This window comes from Trachymyrmex septentrionalis, unplaced genomic scaffold, assembly GCF_001594115.1.
Source record: "Trachymyrmex septentrionalis isolate Tsep2-gDNA-1 unplaced genomic scaffold, Tsep1.0 scaffold44, whole genome shotgun sequence".
Taxonomy (NCBI): domain Eukaryota; kingdom Metazoa; phylum Arthropoda; class Insecta; order Hymenoptera; family Formicidae; genus Trachymyrmex; species Trachymyrmex septentrionalis.
The window spans coordinates 974,115-994,241 of record NW_017305611.1 but is presented as its reverse complement, the minus strand read 5'-3'; the positions used below and the strand labels follow the sequence as shown (position 1 = coordinate 994,241).

Sequence of the window (20,127 nt, the reverse complement as noted above, 5' to 3'; positions counted from 1 at the left end):
AGAGAGAGAGAGAGAGAGAGAGAGAGAGAGAGAGAGAGAATGAGAGCGAGAGCAAGCGAAAGAGCGAAGTGATAATTAACATTTGCCCGGTTTCGGAAACTTTTATCAAAGTGAATGATGGGGGGGTGGAGGTGGCGCGACCTGGATCACACCGGAGGACATCGTCCTCGATCAACATTCTGTGTGTGTGTGTGTACACACGTAGGCAATCAGACATAAAGATACACACCCAGAGACACACATACATGCGCACACACACAGATATAGATACACATACGTACATACCGTAGTTGTGGCAGTTCGTACCACATTCTTCTCGTTTCCATAGTTAAAGCAAGCGTAGTAGCAAGGATAATAAACGATAGCGAGTAACGTTATAATGAGTAAAGTAAACCTAATAAATAGTAATGGATAATAATAAAAATAAAAAGAAGAGTAAAGGATACTATTTCCAGAGTCGTGTAGAGAGACGAAGGGAGAAAAGGGGAGAGAGAAAGAGAGAGAGAGAGAGAGGGATGTATTCGCCCGGTGTGTCTCGTTAAAAAGAAAAAAGCCGCGCTATTCTTCAGGTAGCCGCGATCAATCGTGACCGGCTCGGAATTTATTTTAATTCACTATTCTCAATATCTAGAATATGACTGTATACGACGATTGTTATAATCCGGCGTATGCGCTGGGAACGCGCAATATCGGTGGCAAAGAAAAAAAGAGGAAGAAACAGAGGCGTCGCCGACCGGAACGAGAGGAAATGACTGTAGAGAATAGCTGGTATCTTTCAGTCACGTGCCTTCTTGACACCTTGGAGAGAAATCATATTTGTTAGAACACTTGAGACCGAAAGACGATAGGAGGCAAGGTTAGGGATAAAAGTAGATGAAGACATTATTTTAATAGCAAAAAAGGTACTAATTCTCTTCTCTCTTGACGATATTGAATTTCTCTTATTTTATCGTCAATATTTTACATCCGTGAAACAAATAAAAACTTTCTGAAGCTTTCTCGCTCTTTTAAAGTAACGTTTTCGAAGGTCGGATTTTAATAAACAATAAATTTATCGATGTACGACGCGGAAACGCGGAATATACACGTATTAAGAATTAACATTCCATGCGTTTTTTCGAGTATTTCAATCTTAATAATTAAATTAAATAACTAAATGTATAAGTAATAAACTATTTTCTTTTCTCCTTTCCATTCTATTCTTATGCGACTGATTGTGTGCTGTTCCAAGCTTCATTTATTTATTCGCTAATTACGATACTTAAATCTATGACAGCATTTCTATAAACACTTACCCTTTAATTCTTCAGCTTTTCTATTATTTTTTTATTTTATCCCATTGTCTTCTTCTAAATCGATTGCGTAAGGGTTTTTTTTACCAAAGGCAATTTTCTTCCTGATTCATGTCCCTTCTCGCTTTCGGTCTCGTTTCAATATCATTCGAGTATACCGCGACCGTATTGCGCGTTCGTGAAGCAGGATCGAGTCCTTAATTCGTGATGATCCCATCAATGTCTTAGCAGCCGCCGAAATCGCTTCCGAAACCAGGGAAAATTTTGATTCGTACATTGTATACATACATTTAGAATCTAAAGTATATATGAGAAGAGAGAGAGAGAAAAGACAGGAGATACCTGGCAGAAACACTCATTAACACACAAGGATGACTATAATTAATAATTAATTAATAAATTGATTGAAAACAAGAGAAGAAGCGTTGATGTATGTGTATGCATGCGTGTGTGTGTGTGTGTATGTGCGCGTGTGATATAAATGATAATCTTTTTTCTTAGCGCGATAAAGGGGACAATTAATATGAAACAAAAAATGGAATATTTTGAACGAACAAAGCGGAACGTGGATGGGCAAATGGTGGGTGGAACGGGGCGTGGAAGGGAGAAAGTGAGAGGTAGAGAGATTGATAAAGAGAAACAAAATAATAATGTCCATGTTGCTAAACTTACGATTAGCGATGAGATAGATATCGCGCATAGGCGACGTCTTAGTTTATAAAAGCAAATTAATTCTTAGGACACAAGTGAGAGAGTAAGTTAGTGAGAGAAAGAGTAAGAGAGAGAGAGAACGAGAGAGAGAGAGAGAGAGAGAGAGAGAGAGAGAGAGAGAGAGAGAGGGGGGAAACATACAAACACAGAACAGGGATACACACGAACCGAGTAGCATTCTACGTTATCACTTAGGCTATATCTCTAGGTAGTTATCAGTCCCGTTCTTTCGTATGTAGAAAAAACGTAGCGCTGGAAACGCCGACGGTGGGATCCCGTCGCGAGTTCCGGCACTTTCGGTGTCGCCATAGGCGAGAAGGAGCGCTCTTCCTCCAAAGAGCGATTCTCTCGTTTCGCGCGTACAAAACGTAGGAAATCGGAAATCGATCGGCGTACGTTGGACAAGCATTGATATTGTTTTCGGTGCCACGTAAGATGGAAAATTTTTGAGCTTCTGCCTGACCGAAGATTTCTCTTCCGTCATTTCGCGAAGAATTTTGATCGAATTGAAATATCCAGACTCGTTGCGCACGGTGTGCAAGAGTTGTCGTTTCGATGTTTGTCTTACACTGGCAATCGTATTTCGGGCTCCACAAGCGAGTAATTAGTCGATTATTGATCGGTGTTAATTTTTGACCGAACGATTCACCAAGACGCCTGCCGATCGATGCTCCCGGTGATTTTTCCCTGCCGATAGGGGAGAGAACCAATCGCCTGAGCAATAATGTACTTCTTCCGATCTATGTGACTCTTTTGGGGTCTTTTACTCGACTCCGGCCTCGTCCTCGGCGAAAATCGACGTTGGCGGATTATTTACAAAAATAGATTGAAATAATCGATATCTAGAAATCCCGACGTCGATAATCGGCCGTTTCTTCGTTAACGATCTTCTATCGGGGTATTGAAAATCCGGCGGGCATTGGAGTCGTTCTTGTAGACGGGGAGGCTTTATAAGGCCCGATGTATTCGCGAGAATTTTACCGTTTGAGAGTTTCACTGGATTGAAATATCTTACTCCTCTGAGAGCGGAGATTTTATTTTCTCTAATTTTGACATAGTAAAACTCTCTTACATACCTAAACAATTTAAGTGAGGTTTGTTAGACATTCATTTAAGACAGGCCTGTCCAATTTAAGCTCCGGAGCAAAAAATGGTTTTGCGTTTTGGCTTCGGAGTTCAAATTGGACAGGCTTGATTTAAGAGAATCATTTTTAATACAATAATTTGAATCTTTTAACGAAATATTTGATATTTTGCACGAGAGCAACTCTCAGGAAAATAATTTTCTAACACATAACAAGTTCACGACAAAGAAATCTCACCGGAAAGTTTTACTTTCGTGATAAAGGCTCTCAAAAATACATTTGGCTTTGTACAAGGAACGGGGAAATAAAGCAGAAGGAAGACAGCGGAAAGAGAAAGACAATGGAAGTATAAGGAGAGTTTTTTTTTTCAAGAAAAACACCAACATACACATACACATACAGACACAGACACACACAGTAGTCACGTGTGAAGCGTAAACTTAAATTATTATAAATACTAATACTAATTAATATTATTGAATATATACCTCTTCTGTATATACAATTAAGCAGCAACAATAATAATGATTAATAATTGATGATCGTGAACGATAGACGAACGGCAGAACGGGGCAAACACAATAATTGCGTATTGTTTCTAGAACAAAATGAGAAAAAAAGAGGAAAACAGTGGTGAACGATTATTAAGTTGTGAATATTAATAAGTGATTGTAATTATATACTTATACTTGCGGCGATACGATGATGTAATTGTATGAATTCACACACCACACGGTATAAATATTATAAATACATTATAGTGAAACGACGATGACGATGGTGGAGACAACGGTGATTTTTATTATATTACTATTATTATTAATATTATTAATTAATAATTATTACCATTATTATTGCGATCATTGCTATTATGGTTGTACTATATTGTACCGAGGAATATATACTGAGACAAGAATGATGAGAGTCCAATTAGACATGAATGAGTGCAACAGTATCGAGTAAAAGAAGAATAAATTCAAGGAGCGTCGTGTCATTTGTACTTAATTATACCACCTAGATATGGACTAGGCTCCACAATCGAGCCTCGTCAAAGATTTCACCGTGTTTCTTACTTTCCATTTCTATAAACATTGTTCAAGCATCGCGCGATAATGAATTCTACGAAATAGTCGGTTTTTTTGTCTTCGATGAAGTACCTAAGTTGAGAAAATAAATTTCGGAAAGAAACCTTTGCAGACACGTTGGTGGGCAATAAAATTATCGCTACAACTTTTTTTTTTATCAAAATACGGGATTGCAATACCGGGATGTATAGTATCGATATTTGCATCTTACGAAAATATTAGATGTATCTTTTTATAATATTTGTTCTTTTTATTAATGATTATCTGATTATCTCAGGTACCGAAATAATCTGAAGCTTGATACGATACGAATTTTTCGTAAGAGTTTTATTATTGCGTGTCTTTAGCTTGTTACGGATACGCCAATATGTCAAGTTACGTCATGTCGACTGAAAAATAGATCTTTTCAGCTCTTTTGTTTTTATTTTGAATTTTATATTATATTTGAATTTTCTTAGAAATATACATACATACAAAACCTGACAGGAAAGATTTTGTGAAAAATGGACAAATCAGATAAAATTGATAAAAAGTTTATTTTAGGAAACCATGAATCCTTAAGCTTTAAAATCAGAGTCGCACTAGCTTTTCATAGTGCTTGAATTATTTTTCAAAGTTTTATGTTTTTATTTATTTAATTATAAGTAACTAATGATTTGAAATAAGCTACAGACTCAACATTAATGATAAAAATATTAGTGATAAAAATATTATAGAACGATATTAGTATTTAATAGTTATAAAATTATTTAAATTTTTTATAAATAAAATTAGTTTAATTATTTAAAATCATCACAATTATTAAAAAAACATTACAGTTATAGTTCTATTATTAAATTTTTATTATAATTTTTATTTAATTAATAGATTAATTTTATTTGAATAATTGATCAATTATATTCATTGAATTTTACTTTATTTAAAAAAAAAATACTAATATTTTCGGAATAACATAGTTTAGAAAACAATATTTTATTACAAAATTTTAGTTTAATTTCTAAAAGTAATATTTTATTTTATTTTATTCACAAGACCGAGTTTCTTCCGATTTACTTATTTTTTCCCTTGGAAAGAAAACACGAAAGAATCCTTTTTCGTCTTGCGTAAGACTAGATAATAGTACGTGAGAATGATCCTCTCACTCGCGTATACTTGTCCCATGAAAGTCTCGACTCAAGCTCTTACGTTTTTCGATTTGCTCAAGAGGAATCGAAATATCCGTACATTATTTCTTGGCGAGCCAAACCAATGCTCAATACGACGCTGCTGTTGGTCTGAAGTCGATAATAATAAAGAAAAGCTGACGACCCACGATTTTCTTTATCTGTACCGTCTGTACCTATAGGCCTGTAACGTGTATATGCAGCGGAGTATAAGGGAATAATAAAAAGAAAAGCAGAAGCAACAAGGATACACACTTTTTATATGCATGATTTATAAGTTTTAATTTTTAATATTAAAGGAGATATATACCACATGTTGTATGTGTGAATGAATTATTGGTTATTTAAATTGATGTTTTAAAATATCAAACCTGGGCTTCTCATTTTTCTATGACTTCTTCCTCACCTTTGCATCATATTTTATGTTCTGTCTCTCTATTAAAGTATGTATTTTTTTAATTTGTAAAATAAAACTTAAGAACTTCAAAATTTAAATGAATAAACGGTATAAAATTTCTCATGATTAAAGGTTAACAATATGTAAAAATAAAATGAATAAAAGAGCACAAAATACTTTTAAAAATATAAAATTATTGAAATAAATATACAAAAAATTTTTAAACATTAAATTCATAAGCATATGTATTGTATATTAGTAAAATGAGTTAATATTTGAAAGCGTAAAAGTATCAAAAGTACGCACATACAATTACATTATTATTATTAGTATTATTATTATTATTATTTATATTGGGTTGATACATCGCAGGGATATCTCATGTGCAATATCTTCAAAAATCATTTCATCTTTTGTAATGAAGGATTCAATATCATTCGTATTTGTCGTAGATTAAACATTTTCCCTAGTAAATCGTATATTTTTTCCCCTCATTTCTTCATTTTCTTTTGATCTCGCTTTCTCTTTAATACCTGTCTATTGTCTCCTTTGTGTTGCTACTTGGAATTCCAGACGCCTAAAAGCGTAATGAATAAGGATAAGGAATAAGAAGTAGAAAATAAGGACTAAAAAATATAGAATTAAGATAGTTTTCATGTACTTTTATAAGTGTTATTTTATTTTATTTTATAAGTATTATTTTATAATATATAAAGGTATATTTATTTTTTATTATTATTTCTCTTTATTTATTATTTATTTTAATATCGCAATAAAAATATCTCAGTAGTATTTACGTAATATTGCATTGCAAGTTATAAATTATATTCAATTATATCAATTATTCATATAGCATGTAATCTTACTGTAATATTACATGTTGTATTGGTAATTGATATAATTGAATATAATTTATAACTTGCATTTTTAGACATAGTAGCTTTTGTCTGAAGATATAGTTTTTTTCGTTCGATGCTGGTGGAACCGTTATTTCGTCGAACGTCTCCAGAGCTGACGAATCTTCATTCAATGCTGGCGAAATCATTACTTCATCGAACATCTCCACAGTTGACGAATCTTCATTTGATGCTGGCGAAGATACTGCATAACGATGCAACGTTGGAATAGCATCAGGACGTTCAACTTTCTCATTTTTGGCGAATAACCCAGTAATTGTTGCTATAAGGGCTTTGTAAAGCATGCATCAGAAAAATGTTTTGAACATATCCTAGCTGAATGAAATAAAATTTTTATTTATAAAAAATATGCTCATAATAAGGTCGTAAGCAAATTGGATAATAACAGTTGAGTCTTTTAAAATGTAAGAGTTAAAATAAAAGCGTTTTAAAATGTTAAGATTAAAATCTTTGTACGTGTGATGGCCTTAATAAATCAATATATCCAGAAAAAAATACAATATTATTATGCAATATAACTTATCATATTTTGAAAAAATATTTTCTTTTCCGCATATGTGAATGCCATTTACCAAAAGTAAATGACTGCCTTTGATGTCGACCTCATATAATGAGGTATCTTTGTGGAAACAAGATTTTACCACCGCTCCTAATATTTTTATTTATTAACATTTTAAATAAGCTATTTTCTAAATAATTGGATTCCAAATAATCGCTGCTTCCAATCGAAATTTTATACATAGTGTCCGGAAAATCACCCGTAATACTTCGGGAAGTGATTCGGGACCTAAAAAGAAGAAGAAAAAATCTATATAAATATAGGTCCAAAAAGTATAATAGTTAATAGTTTTAACATAAATAACTACATTTCGGCTATTTTAGCATCTCTCTTTTTTTTTAATTTTTAAATTTTTAAATTTTTTTTTACTTTACTAGACGGATGCCAAGCGAACTATGCCACCACGTGATGCATCTTGAATAATGCCAAAATAATCCGAAATGTAGTTATTTATGTTAAAACACTATAAAATAAATTATAATTGTGTTTATAAAAAATAAGTTACAAATTTTTTAACATAAAAATAGCTATATTCAAAAACTACTTATTTCCGGACCTATATTTATATAGGTTTATTAGCTTTTTTTTCTTCTTTTTGGGTTCCAAATTATATCCCATTATTTATGTTAAAACATTATGACATAAATTATGGTTGTGATTGTGAAAAATAAATAACAATTTTTTTAACATAAAAGTGGTTATAAGTTGTTTCCAACTCGGAAACAACTTATTTCCGAACCTATGTTCCGAACCTATATAGCTTTTTATTCCTTCTTTTTAAATCCCGAATAACTTCCCGAAGTATTATGAACGATTTTCCGGAGACTTTGATATATAAGTTGTTTTCGATATGGGGAATGTAGTGCGCATAGTACAATTTCGAGAGATAAAAAATCTTTTTTTAATGATAGGACTTATCGACTGGAATTTATTCTACCGTAAGCAAGAAGCACGTTAGAGTAACATTTTAATATATTGATTTCGTGTGAATTTTATTCATTTTTATCTAATATTTTATAAATGTGATTATAATATTATCTAATCATTTGATATTTACAAACCTTTAAGAAATGTTTTAATAATATAAAAATTTATACATATACATATATTTTGTAACTTTAGCACAGAACGTTGCATTATTAAATATTGATGTATGTTTTTCCAACGTTGAAAATCTTGGTCTTATCATCCCTGAATCACATGAAAAAAGTTTTTACACTTTTCAAAAAAGATGATGATTCGATCTATAAGAATAGGGAGTATATTTTTTGTGTTAAATGTAACTATTCAATAAAATAAAATTTTTATACAACGTAACTTTATTGTCTTATTAATATAACTTTGTAAATATAAAACATTAATTAGTGAGCAGAATTTTTAAATTTTAATTCAAAAATCAAATTAAAGGAAGAAAATAAAAGTTATAGAAGACATATTCTGAAAGTAAGGTTACAACATTTTAAAAAAATCGAAAAATGAAAACTTATTAATAAAACTTATGACATATTACATTTTACACAAGTGAAGCACTACTTTTCCACGTAATCGCCATTCAGTTCCAAGCATTTGGTGAGCCGTGGTATCAACTTTTGTATTCTTGTGTCATACATTTTTGCCGCCACCTCCCTTGACCATTCACACACAGCATTTTTCACCTCTTCGTCTAAGTTCTGCAATCTGAACAAAGTTGAAAGTTAACTAGTAGAATATACGAAAAAATATCGAGTTCTTAGAATTATATTTATATATCCAATTCTATACAATACCGTTTTACAAAAATTTATGTGTATGTGTGTATGAGATATCGATATAGCAGTGTGTAGTGATGTGTCGATGATACGTAGCTGTGTGTAAGTCTTATTGAATCGGTAAAACAAGAATTCGGAGTTCAGTATTCATTTTTAGGATCCCCCTAAAGTTCGTATCAGACTACTGACTTTGCAGGCCTGTTTGACTGCCTACTCTCACTGTCGATCCATAGTGAACTAATCAACCACCTTTAATTGTAATTAGATCATTATAGGCGGTAGTCAGCTAGAGTTGGTAGTCGAGTTTGCTTGCAGAATTGATCCGATACAGGCTTAAAACTCTTTAGCAAATCTCTATTATTTTTACAAAATTTATGTGTATATGTATATGTATAATGTGCGTATAATATATATATTTATATTCATGTATATAAATATAAAATTTTATTTGGTTTTATTTCATACTTTAGTTAACAGTTCTTTGTTTTCCTTGTAATAATTGTAAAACTACAAACAATCAAATTTAGGTCCTGACTAATGACTATATATGCATATCTAACATAAACTTAGACAAAGTGATGGGAATGCACAGTGGTCTGATACAGTATGAGTATACTCTTGTCTTTATATCATGGTTTATTTTTCGTTCTTTCCGGCAAAAAATTTCATGATGGAATCAAATTTCACCATGAGAAATTTGACATTCGATTCTCAGACGGCGTCGTGTATACGATGCTAATTTCGTACAATTACAGTTGTCAAGTCGCAATGTCTGGATCACATCAACGTCGGAAGCACGACTTTTGGGCCCAAGACGTTCGAAATTGTACGAACTCACTAAATTCCCACAAATGGCCGATGCGTTGAAGAGATGGCTGCGTACAAGATTAGGTGCGATCATGGATCTCACGCCGGAGACGTTTGGTCGGTACACGAGAGATGGCACAATACTGGCCCAGATTCTGCATAGCTATGATATAATCAGTAGCAATCAACTAAGCACCATTCGTCCTACACGAGATCCTGCTTTGTCCAGAGTGAACCTGAGAAGCTTAGGAATCTGGCTAAAGCTCATCAATGTCACGATAAACGAGAAGTGCATTGACGATATCTCTAAAGTACCCTTGCAAAAGAAGTAGTACAATAAATAGATTTAAAAAATTAAATAGGATAAGGAAAAAAACGTTTAAACAATTTTTCAAGTCAAACATTTTTTAAATTTCAATTTCAGGTTTTCTAAAATAAACATTATTATTCGGGAAAAAGCTATGTTAAAAATAAGTATTATTTTTATTATAGACGAATTTCTATTAATTTACATATTTTTTTATGAAGATACTTGACATTATGTCATAAGGTGATCTATATAAGAACGACACTTTAGGATAAAAATGCTGCGTCTCTCCAGCTGTTCTACAAGGTATATTTGAGCCTCGAAGGCAAGGACCGACTGCATTTTATTGCTCTTCAGAAAGAACAAAAGTACATTCATAGTAGATTCAACGTCTGTAAAGTGACTGATGATCTAGCCTCTTTACCATCTGAACACCTTCTATCAGCACCATTGGTCGAGGCAGCCGATACTGTCCTTTGGTACAGAAATAAATTTCGGGCGATCACGAAAGCCTGTAGACGAGAACGAGAGCGATTTGAAGCCCTCATGGAATATCCAGTGATACAGCCGATTGAGCACTTTGTTCCAGAAGAAGAGTTGCCGGATAAAAAACAGAAACAGAGCGAAATACTGGACGAATTCACTCGCAAACATCTGGTTTGTAAGACGACGAAAAAATACCAAGTCGAGTGTTGTCCTTCAAAAAGAATCTTGGATGTGTCCTGCATCGAGGATCCTACAGCTGCTGCGGAGTATATCGACTTCCTGAAGAAGCGTAGCAAGAAAACGGATAAATGTCACGAATTAAAATTAAAAACACAAACAATGATGATGGTAGAGGCTTGGGAACGATTATTGAGGAAACAGGACAGATCCTTCGACGAAGCTCTCGGAAGACGAGTGCTGAATCAGTCGCGTTATGAGAAACAGATGTTGAGAAAGCTGTGTGAGGTGCGAGACTTAAGAAATAGAATTGTGGAGACTCGTAGGATAGTTGATACAATGTTGCTGAAGGCTAGAGATAACGATCTGCAATTCAAGCAATATCGTCATGAAGAAACAATAAAGGAAGAGAGAAACGATGTCAAAATGGAGATCTGTAGAATGCGTGAATTGCATCAAAGAATTCACGAAGAAAAGGTGAGTAGGTAACAATATTTTATTATGAATTTCTTCTTTTAAGAAAAAGAAGAAGAAGAAGAAAAATATAAGCAATGGTAACAAAATAATTATAAAATCTTAATAATATTAAGTGAAATTAAATAGGATAGAATAGAGAAATATTCAATTTAAAAATAGAAAAAAGCCAGAAAAACTGAGAAGAATTGTAATACATAAACAAAAGGCGACACCATATATATAAAATTCAATATTTTGAACATTGATAACAATATTTATAAGTCACATGTAAGCTGAATTAAAAAACGCATAAATGAAAGAGAGAGAGAGAGAGAGAGAGAGAGAGAGAGAGATGTAATAAATTTAAATTATTAATATATAAAAAGTAATAATATATATTCATAATGTATAAATAATTTTTATTATAAGGTGCTGATGTAAAATGTTTACATTTTAAAGATGCGCAGGATGAAAGAAAAACATCAAGATATCTGTTTAGAAAGTATGAACGATCTCGTGGATATCGCAGTGAAAATTGCTGATTATCGTCAAGCAAATGGTAATCATATTCCAAATTCTATTTGGAACGAATGGAGAATGTTATTTTTGAAGAGCCAACCAATATTCGAACATATCGATTACTTTGATGATGTCGAAGAAGCAGAAAATATAGAGGAAATAGAACATGAAATAGAGATGAAAATGAATGAAGATGAAGAGAAGAACGGTGCAAAAGGGAATAGAATAACAAACGAAGAGGAAATAGAGATTGGAAGAGCATTAAAAGTTGAAGAAAATCAAAAGTTAGTTCAGCTGGAACGTCAGCAATCTTTGACTGATGCAGACTTTGAGAGTTATCGGGATCTAGCTTCGCCCTGGGATCAATTTGTGCCGAAGAGAGAAAAAGAAGTTGAAGAAGTTTGCAGATTAGGTTGTATTGTGCTTGGTTACATCGTTCATCGCTTATTGAAGATCTTATATCCTTATTCGGCTAAAATAATGGATTGTCCAATGCCTAGAGTCAAGGTCGCAGCCATTATTTTGGGTGTGACAAATGCAACCTTGCACAGACAGTTACAAGAGTTGCTGAAGAATACCGGAATTCGTTTGCTGACGATGGAAGATGCGATCAATCATTGTCTGGAGAGCTACAAGCGGGAAATGGTCGATGTGGAGTACATCGATCTCAACATCATCTCGACGACGGCGAAAGACATCAAGAGATTGGAAGCTAAGAGCAAGAATGACTCAAGGGAGCGTCACCCAAAGAAGATTGAACGATCAGCGAAGCCGACACCGTTTCACCAGAACGTGGCTGAGGAAAAACAAACGCAAACGCCTAGACAGATACCTTATGACGATATGGACCCGATTTTAAGCGATACCGCGTACATAGGTAGAAAAATTTAAGAGAACAGTTTAAATTATAATTATAATTCTTAAACTTCTTTTTAATATAGCCATATCCGGCTTTTTCTTTTAAATGTTTTTCTTATCGCTTACAACTTTTTTATTAATAAAGATACATATTAATACATTTGTTTAGTTTCATTATGTTTCTTAATGTCTGATTGAACGTTTCGATTGAAAAAAAATTACAATATAGCTGTTCCTATGAAAGTTGTAAGAAATCAAATTAGGTGGATATGCTATATCACAGTGTATTGTTCTTGTGATGTGGTGTTTATAAATAAATAGCATAAATAAAATAATTTTGTTATCAATTCTAAAGGCGTGATTTACAACATTATTGATGCCATTTTTTATGAATAACTTGTATATTGTAGATACAGTTCATTAAAGATAAAATAGTATTGTATTGAGAATTAATTTTTTAATAACACACAGACATTAGAAATCTAATTGCCAAAGACGTACTTATTGTAGATCGCAGAATAGCAATGACTACTATTTGATTGCTACCTGCGATATTTAGGCAAATGGACTTACGAGTTTCTCACATTGGGTCAACCTATTTCAAACGAGTTGAATACGAAGATATTGATTGAGTACTTAAAAGGAATCGGAGATGTCGAGGGATGGGCATTAATAAATTATCCTAACACCTATGAACAGATGGCGATGTTGGAGGAAGCACTAACAGGACGTGAGATACCTCCCGATCCTGTCAAACTTACTGATGTCAATGTCGAAGACATCGATCCTCTATCAGTCAGGATTGTGTTCAAGGATGATGTTGACACATTCGCTATATCCAGGCGCGTTTAATGTCAAAATTAATTTGTAATTTTATAAGTTATATTGATTTTGAAAAGATACTTAATATTACTGATATTATTCATATGTTCAGATTTATTTATTGCCTTTCCCCCCGTATTTAAAACAATGTTCGCGAGTATCTAGCATATAGTTCACGTTTGTATACTATAAAATTTCAAACGTAAAAAGAGAGCATTCTGAATGAACAGGTCATTGTTTCTAAATTTTATATAATAGCATATTGGAGAGTTAATTTCATTTCGCTTGCTATTTTCAATTAACCCCTTCAGAATCAACATACATCCAATTTGAAAACATCCATTGAAATTAATTAATTCTATCGACATCTGAGATCTGATGTATATAATAATGTACATCAAAAGCCATATGTTGGAAAAATAGTCAAAATTTTGAAAAAAATGAATTGTTTAGTATGAATTATTTATTTAAATTTATAAGTACGTATTAAAAAACTGAAGTTAAAAAAAATTTTTTAAACATAGTTCCAATAAAATCAGGTTTAAAAGGGTTAAAGCTCATTTAATGAATTATTAATAATTGCGTTATACGGATTTTCTAAATATTAATGTATGTACTTTTAATAGGCAATCTAGATTGTTGCCGAACCCAATTTCCAAAGATTATGCTTTTTCTACGTTCATGACAATTTATATTAAGGCAATGCCAAAGTCAGAAGCAATGGGCAATCAAGAACAGACTTGCATACCTCTACCCGATAATGCTACCTCAATGGACGAATTTTATGCTAATCAAGATATTGCATATGGATTTTTTTACAAGGTTCTCGATCTTCCAATCTTGGAACAATTAGCCAAACTTATTATCGATCATTTTTATGGAAAGAAATTACCCTTGAAACTTTCCGAAAAGAATCTACAAGCAGATCACGATAAACAAAAATTTATTATTGATTCGAAAACGGCCGTTATTAAACGCTTGATACCTAAATCCAAATGGAAAGCCTCAGAATATGAAGAAAAGAAAGATATCGAAGCTGAAAACAATTTACAATTAGGAACTGAAACACAGTTAGCAAATGATTACGCTAAACCTGGGGAAAGCAATTGGCAATGGCTGAACTTCTTTCAACCTACAGCTTTACTCGAAATTTTGGCTACACTTTGGGAGAGCGTTGAACAGGCTTACATTGAAAATTTGAAAGAGACTCTTTCCTTGAGGAGGATGCATATATCAGCCATTATACCCTATAAGACTCTTGTCTTCAGGAATTTAATGAGATTCATCGATCGACCCGATAAACGGCAGATTTTGTTGCAAGATTTTCATCAAGCCTTTAATGAAATCAATGAAGATCTCAGGGGAGATTTGGACATGAAATGCGAGTTACACTGTTGGGTAAGCATAGAAAATAATATTATAGTAAAGAAGTAAGGAAAAGAGATCTCAGAATTTACTATAATCTATAAGTTTTTATTCATATTAATCTTCAAAGGGCGGAGTTTATTTTTGAAATCTTACAGCTTAAATTTTCTTTAAGTAAGATTTGTTATAACTGATTATTTTTCATTGTACTTCTTGCTTCAAAGTATGTGACATTGTTCCAGCGCCATTATAATGGCTTTCCTATCCTGTAAAGGTTAATATCTAATCTTAATTTAATTTTAATATAAAATTTTTTTACTTTGACAGGATATAGAAAGAATTACATTTATTACTCTTTTCGTTGTTAAAAGTCTTAAATTTTCCGCGTTAGGTCGATGATTTTCGAAAAGAGTTATGGGAGCTGTGTGACGCGCGAAGATACGAGGCTGAAGAAGAGAGAAAACGTACTTTACGCAATCAGTGGATTTTGATAGAAGCCATGGTTCTCGTTAATGTGTATATTGGAATTTTGCAAACCGAAGTTGACAGATTCGTCGACACTATGCAGCTTCTTCAGGATTATTACACCTCCATGTCGCAGAAACCACTGCAAGAATCACGATTCTCTAAAATCGTACTTGGTAATATTGTATTGGAGGATGTTCTTCAAGAAATCTTGGGTGAAGATAAAGAACAAACGGCGAAGATCGAAGCGATCAAAAAAACTTCCGCTCGAATCATAAATAAGGATCAGTTTAAGGCTGAAATCGAAACTTTATTAATCGACATATCGAAGAGCTTCGATCCTCATCAGAATATCATTTATAATCTTATCGAAGATAATATTCGACAAGTGCGAAATACCGTAGATTCCATCTCGTCTCTGATGCTGGAGATGTTGAAGAAGGAAGAGAAAGCCGTAATTTTAAAAACCGAAATTAAAAACAAAGGAGACACTTTGGCCGATTCTACATTCACCAAACTAACTAGTAGAAATCGTGATTTAGTCGAGGAATGGCGATACGCCGTTTTGTTTGAGATCCATCGTATACATCAGAGATTGGATGTACTGAATGCGGCTGCTCAATCAGACGTGACTTTTTTTCTAGATACTATGAGACAGACCTTCCATCGCATTCATCATCACATCGTCGAAAGGTTGATTTAGTTAGAATTATTGAGTTATTAGTCTTTTATTTAGCAAGTTAATGAGACCGCAAAACGAACATTAAATTAGTTTCGTGGAAATATATTTGATATAGAAAATATAAATAAATTATTTTATTAGGATCAATTATTTACTCGTTTAATAATTGCAAGTTGAAGAGTATAATTTAATTTTTAAATGTTAAAACATTATAAAGCTTTCTATAAATACTTTGTAAACGAAAATATTATTTAGATTTAAAAAATAGCTTCTTATATATCTAATTATTTCTAATTACCATCAGTATCATATTGCCTTTTCAAAATTAGATATATAATGTATACAACGACGTATGTATATATTTTTAGATACAAACGTGAACTCGAAAGTATCGACGAAATGGCGAACGTCTTTTGCTTTGCCATCGAAGAAGAAAGACCAATTCAGCAAGAACTACTATTAGACGGCGATCAATTTGTCGTAAGATCAAACATCGTAAGTAAAGATCACGAACAATTCAATGTTCCCATCAGAGACGCGCCTTCACCTCTACGATTCCGAATGGTTCAACTTGGTCGGTTGATAGACATTTTCCAACGAATCGCTCCGCATGGAATTGTCAGTGAACGTGTTCTAGTTTACATTCTCCAAGATTTGGTATCCTGCGGCAAAGAGGATTGTTATCCGCCCTTCGTGCCATGCGGCTGGCGACAATTGCGACCTCCGGATATCGAAATATTGGTCGAACGATTGTTCGGCTTCACCGAATATATCGAATGGCGAGAATTTGTACTGTATGCAATGGATCTGCCTGTGCCATCGCATCAGGATATTCTGAAAGCGCGAACAGCCTTCGAAATGTATGATCCTGAATCGAAAGAGGTGGTCACATGCGAACAATTCCATTCGATACCCTTGTGGTTTCTTGAAATTTCCACCCTTTACAAGAATTTGTTGATGGATGAAAAGCTTGAGCACAGTAATTTCAATACATTAGAGAACATAATGTTGCGCGATGAAGCACAATTAAGCGAGCATTTTTCGAGTTTGGGAAATAATTTCATAGAAAGCGAGGATGATTCTAGGTATATGGATAAACACGAATTAAACGAAATAAAAATTTATGAAGTAGAAAATTAAAAGGGATTAAATCCATTCGAAAACAATTCGTTAAAACGTTCTTTATTAAAAATATTTTAATTTGATTTGAAGTTTTTTTTTTAAGTCCATTTTAATTTTTCATTCACGAACGATTCGATTAATCACTTTTACAATACTTAATTATGCCTTCCATTAAACATTTTTGATTAAAAAATTTTCTGAACAATGCTTTTTAAATCAATTCTCACAATTCTCTTTTTCAATAAATTTTTCGATTAAATTACTTTCGCAGCGCAATATTGAGGCTGATACTGGCAAAGAAACTTCTCTGCCGCATGTATCTGGTGAACAGAGACTCAGTTCATTATACCGCCATGCTGCTAGCTTTCTGCAAGAACGAGAATCCTAGCGTAGGACTAGGAAAAGCGTTCTCCCTTGCCATGGGTGCTAGAGTTTGTACTGATACAGTGGAAGGTGAGAAATATGTCGAAGAGCTTGCCGAGCAGGAGCACCGTGTTAAGGGGTTGAAATTGAGCCGGGATTATCTTCGAGAGGAGGCTAACGAGGTAACTTGAAACTTACACTAATACTGATTTACTAATATAAATATAAATAGCGATATATCCGGATATTCCAGATAATACGAGAAATTGTGAATTATATAATAAACAAGACGACAGAGACTGTTGTTTCGTTGGAGAAATCCAGCGATCATGACTCAAGTTCGAAACGCCAGGTAATGATCCAACAGTTGAATGGACAGGGCAAAGTAGATCCGGCTGAGTTTTTGCTACCGGAAGTGATAGCAGAACATCTAGATATAGAAAATCCATCGACAATTACTGATGAATACGAACACATCGGAGATGAAACGCTCAAAGATCAAACACAACAGGACGAAAGAGTGATCTTTTGGCTGCCGCGGGATGTTTGCCTGGTAAATCTTTTTATTTATTCTCGCGAATGAAAAAATTACGAGCAAGGGTTTATTCAAAGGAAAAGGAAATTTTTCACTTTATTTTAAATATTAGAATTTAAGTAGAATTAAGAAAAGTAAAAATGAATGAGAAATACAATTTTAGTTGGAAATGTAAATGTAGCCGATGCTGTAATGTAAATGTGACTTCTGATTTTTATCTAGTTTATTAGATGGTCCCGTATGACCTATACATCTCCTCTAAAAGTTAAATGTATCCTTTTTTTTAGACGGTTTTATCCACTTGTCTACCGTGGCTTGTGTCACAAAAAGATCTCTTCCATACCACTTTGAGTCTTCGCGAAGGAATAGCACACGTATATGATGAGTTAAGAGATGAAGAGTTGAATGACGAAAAAGACCTCGTTTTAGCTCACCGCCTGGTGAACCACAGCTTCATCTGCGAATTACTCTGCGCTTCTTCCAAGTTTATTTCGAAAAACATGGCAGATATACTCCGCAGTATCTTAAAGGATAAGAATGACCAAATGACGTAATTATAAAAATTTACGCAGTATTGTGCCGTATATTTCATCAAGCTTACATTTATATGAAATTTTTACATATTGTTTACGTTAAATTTACACGAATTTTTTTTTACATAGAACAATGCAAGCCATGTATATAAAATATGTAAATTATTTTACATTAAATAACATATCTATTCAATTATAACTATTAAATTATATTTATTAAATTATACTTATTAAATTATATTTGTTGAATTATATTTATTAAATTATATTTATTCAAATATACTTACTAAATTATACTTATTAAATTATATGTATTAAAATATATCCATTATAGAAAGAAGTAATTTTGTTTTATCATTGTTTTAATATTTGACTTTAGTATTGATAGATAAAAATATATAAACAAGATAGAAGCTTTATGCTTTAGTGCAATGATAAAGAAACACATTTGAATTCGATTGAATGCACTAGTGCACACTGATGGATATTAAACTGCAAATATTTCGAATAATAAAATACATATTTTATCTAACTATATAATAAAGTATTCAGAGAATTTTACGATATATATATTATTAAGGGGGAACTTCTAGTTTAGAGAGGAGACCAAAAAAAAAGGAGATTTTTCATAATTTTTTGAAAAAGAAGATTAATATTTATCATTTTAAAACTTTTTGCACATTTTAATGTAACTATTGTAGAGTACGTACAAATTTTTATGTGAAAAAAAGTATTATAAATAATAAAAATGTAAACGTCTGGTTTAGTTCCATGTAAACGTCTCGCCACGATGTTATGATTTTGTGTACATCCTAGCGGTAATTCTTGTCGAAAATAAAAAATATTTTTAATTTTTATAGAATTTCATCCTAAATAAATCTAAAAAAATTAAAAAATGTATATATAAATTAAAATTTTGTGCGACTTTGAAAAAAAATTACGATTTCCATTAGCCGTTTCTTTATGCAAAATAATTGTTAATGTTGATTTTTATTTGATTTTTTAGGTTTATTGAGGATAATTACTATTAGCTAACTAACGAGCCCTATAAAAAGTTGGTTGACTAAATCGCCTTTTTTCTCAATCGTATACACAAAATTGAAGAAAATGTAAAAAATAAGTTTCGAGAAAAATGCGTTTAAAGGTGCGGTTTCGGTTCAATTCTTAAGTACTTACAGTGCTCGGAGGCTAAACTGCTATTTCAGGGGCATGCAATAATCCTTCGGTTTTCTTATGAAATTCATTTTGAACAATTTGAGCCATTCTACGGGGTACTCGGTCCTCTTTTGAGCTACTAAACAAGGGAACCGTCGGAACTGATTTTAATGAGCTTTGAATATATTGCAAAGCATAAAAAAATATTAAACTTATATTTTTTTGTACTTATATCGAGGTTTAAGGAAATGGAACGCCTTCTCGACAAAAATCGATTTTTTTTTTCAAAGCAAATATCGAAACTATAAGAGATAGAAAAAATTTTCCAGAATGAAAATTGAATGGCTTCAAGAGTATTTTAGAACTATAATAAAAAAATTTTTTTTTAAATTATTTATTACCTACGCGCCGTGCACTATATACATACAAGCGCTGAATTTATACCGAAGGACTTCGAGTTTCGCTCTAAAATTTTAGAGACATATTCTCGAAGAATTGTACTATCGATTTATGAAAAA

At 32.6% G+C, this 20,127-nt stretch overlaps 1 protein-coding gene across 1 annotated transcript; it reads left to right on the top strand.

Annotated features, from left to right (window-relative positions):
* The first annotated feature begins 9,719 nt into the window (after positions 1–9,719).
* LOC108751429 (sperm flagellar protein 2-like) lies at positions 9,720–18,580 on the top strand. The gene is made up of 10 exons (XM_018491629.1): positions 9,720–10,075; positions 10,342–11,211; positions 11,650–12,586; positions 13,127–13,409; positions 14,016–14,787; positions 15,146–15,912; positions 16,270–16,986; positions 17,295–17,568; positions 17,640–17,939; positions 18,209–18,580. The coding sequence occupies exons 1-10, from the start codon at positions 9,809–9,811 to the stop codon at positions 18,473–18,475; spliced, it is 5,454 nt and encodes a 1,817-aa protein (XP_018347131.1). The 5' UTR covers positions 9,720–9,808; the 3' UTR covers positions 18,476–18,580.
* Positions 18,581–20,127: the final 1,547 nt, after the last annotated feature.

Excerpts from the sequence above, each read along its gene's own strand:
- LOC108751429 (XM_018491629.1), top strand. The coding sequence starts at position 9,809 with ATGGCCGATGCGTTGAAGAGATGGCTGCGTACAAGATTAGGTGCGATC. Across the intron at positions 10,076-10,341 it reads GCATTGACGATATCTCTAAA|GATAAAAATGCTGCGTCTCT; the intron begins GTACCCTTGCAA and ends ACGACACTTTAG. Across the intron at positions 14,788-15,145 it reads AATGCGAGTTACACTGTTGG|GTCGATGATTTTCGAAAAGA; the intron begins GTAAGCATAGAA and ends TTTCCGCGTTAG.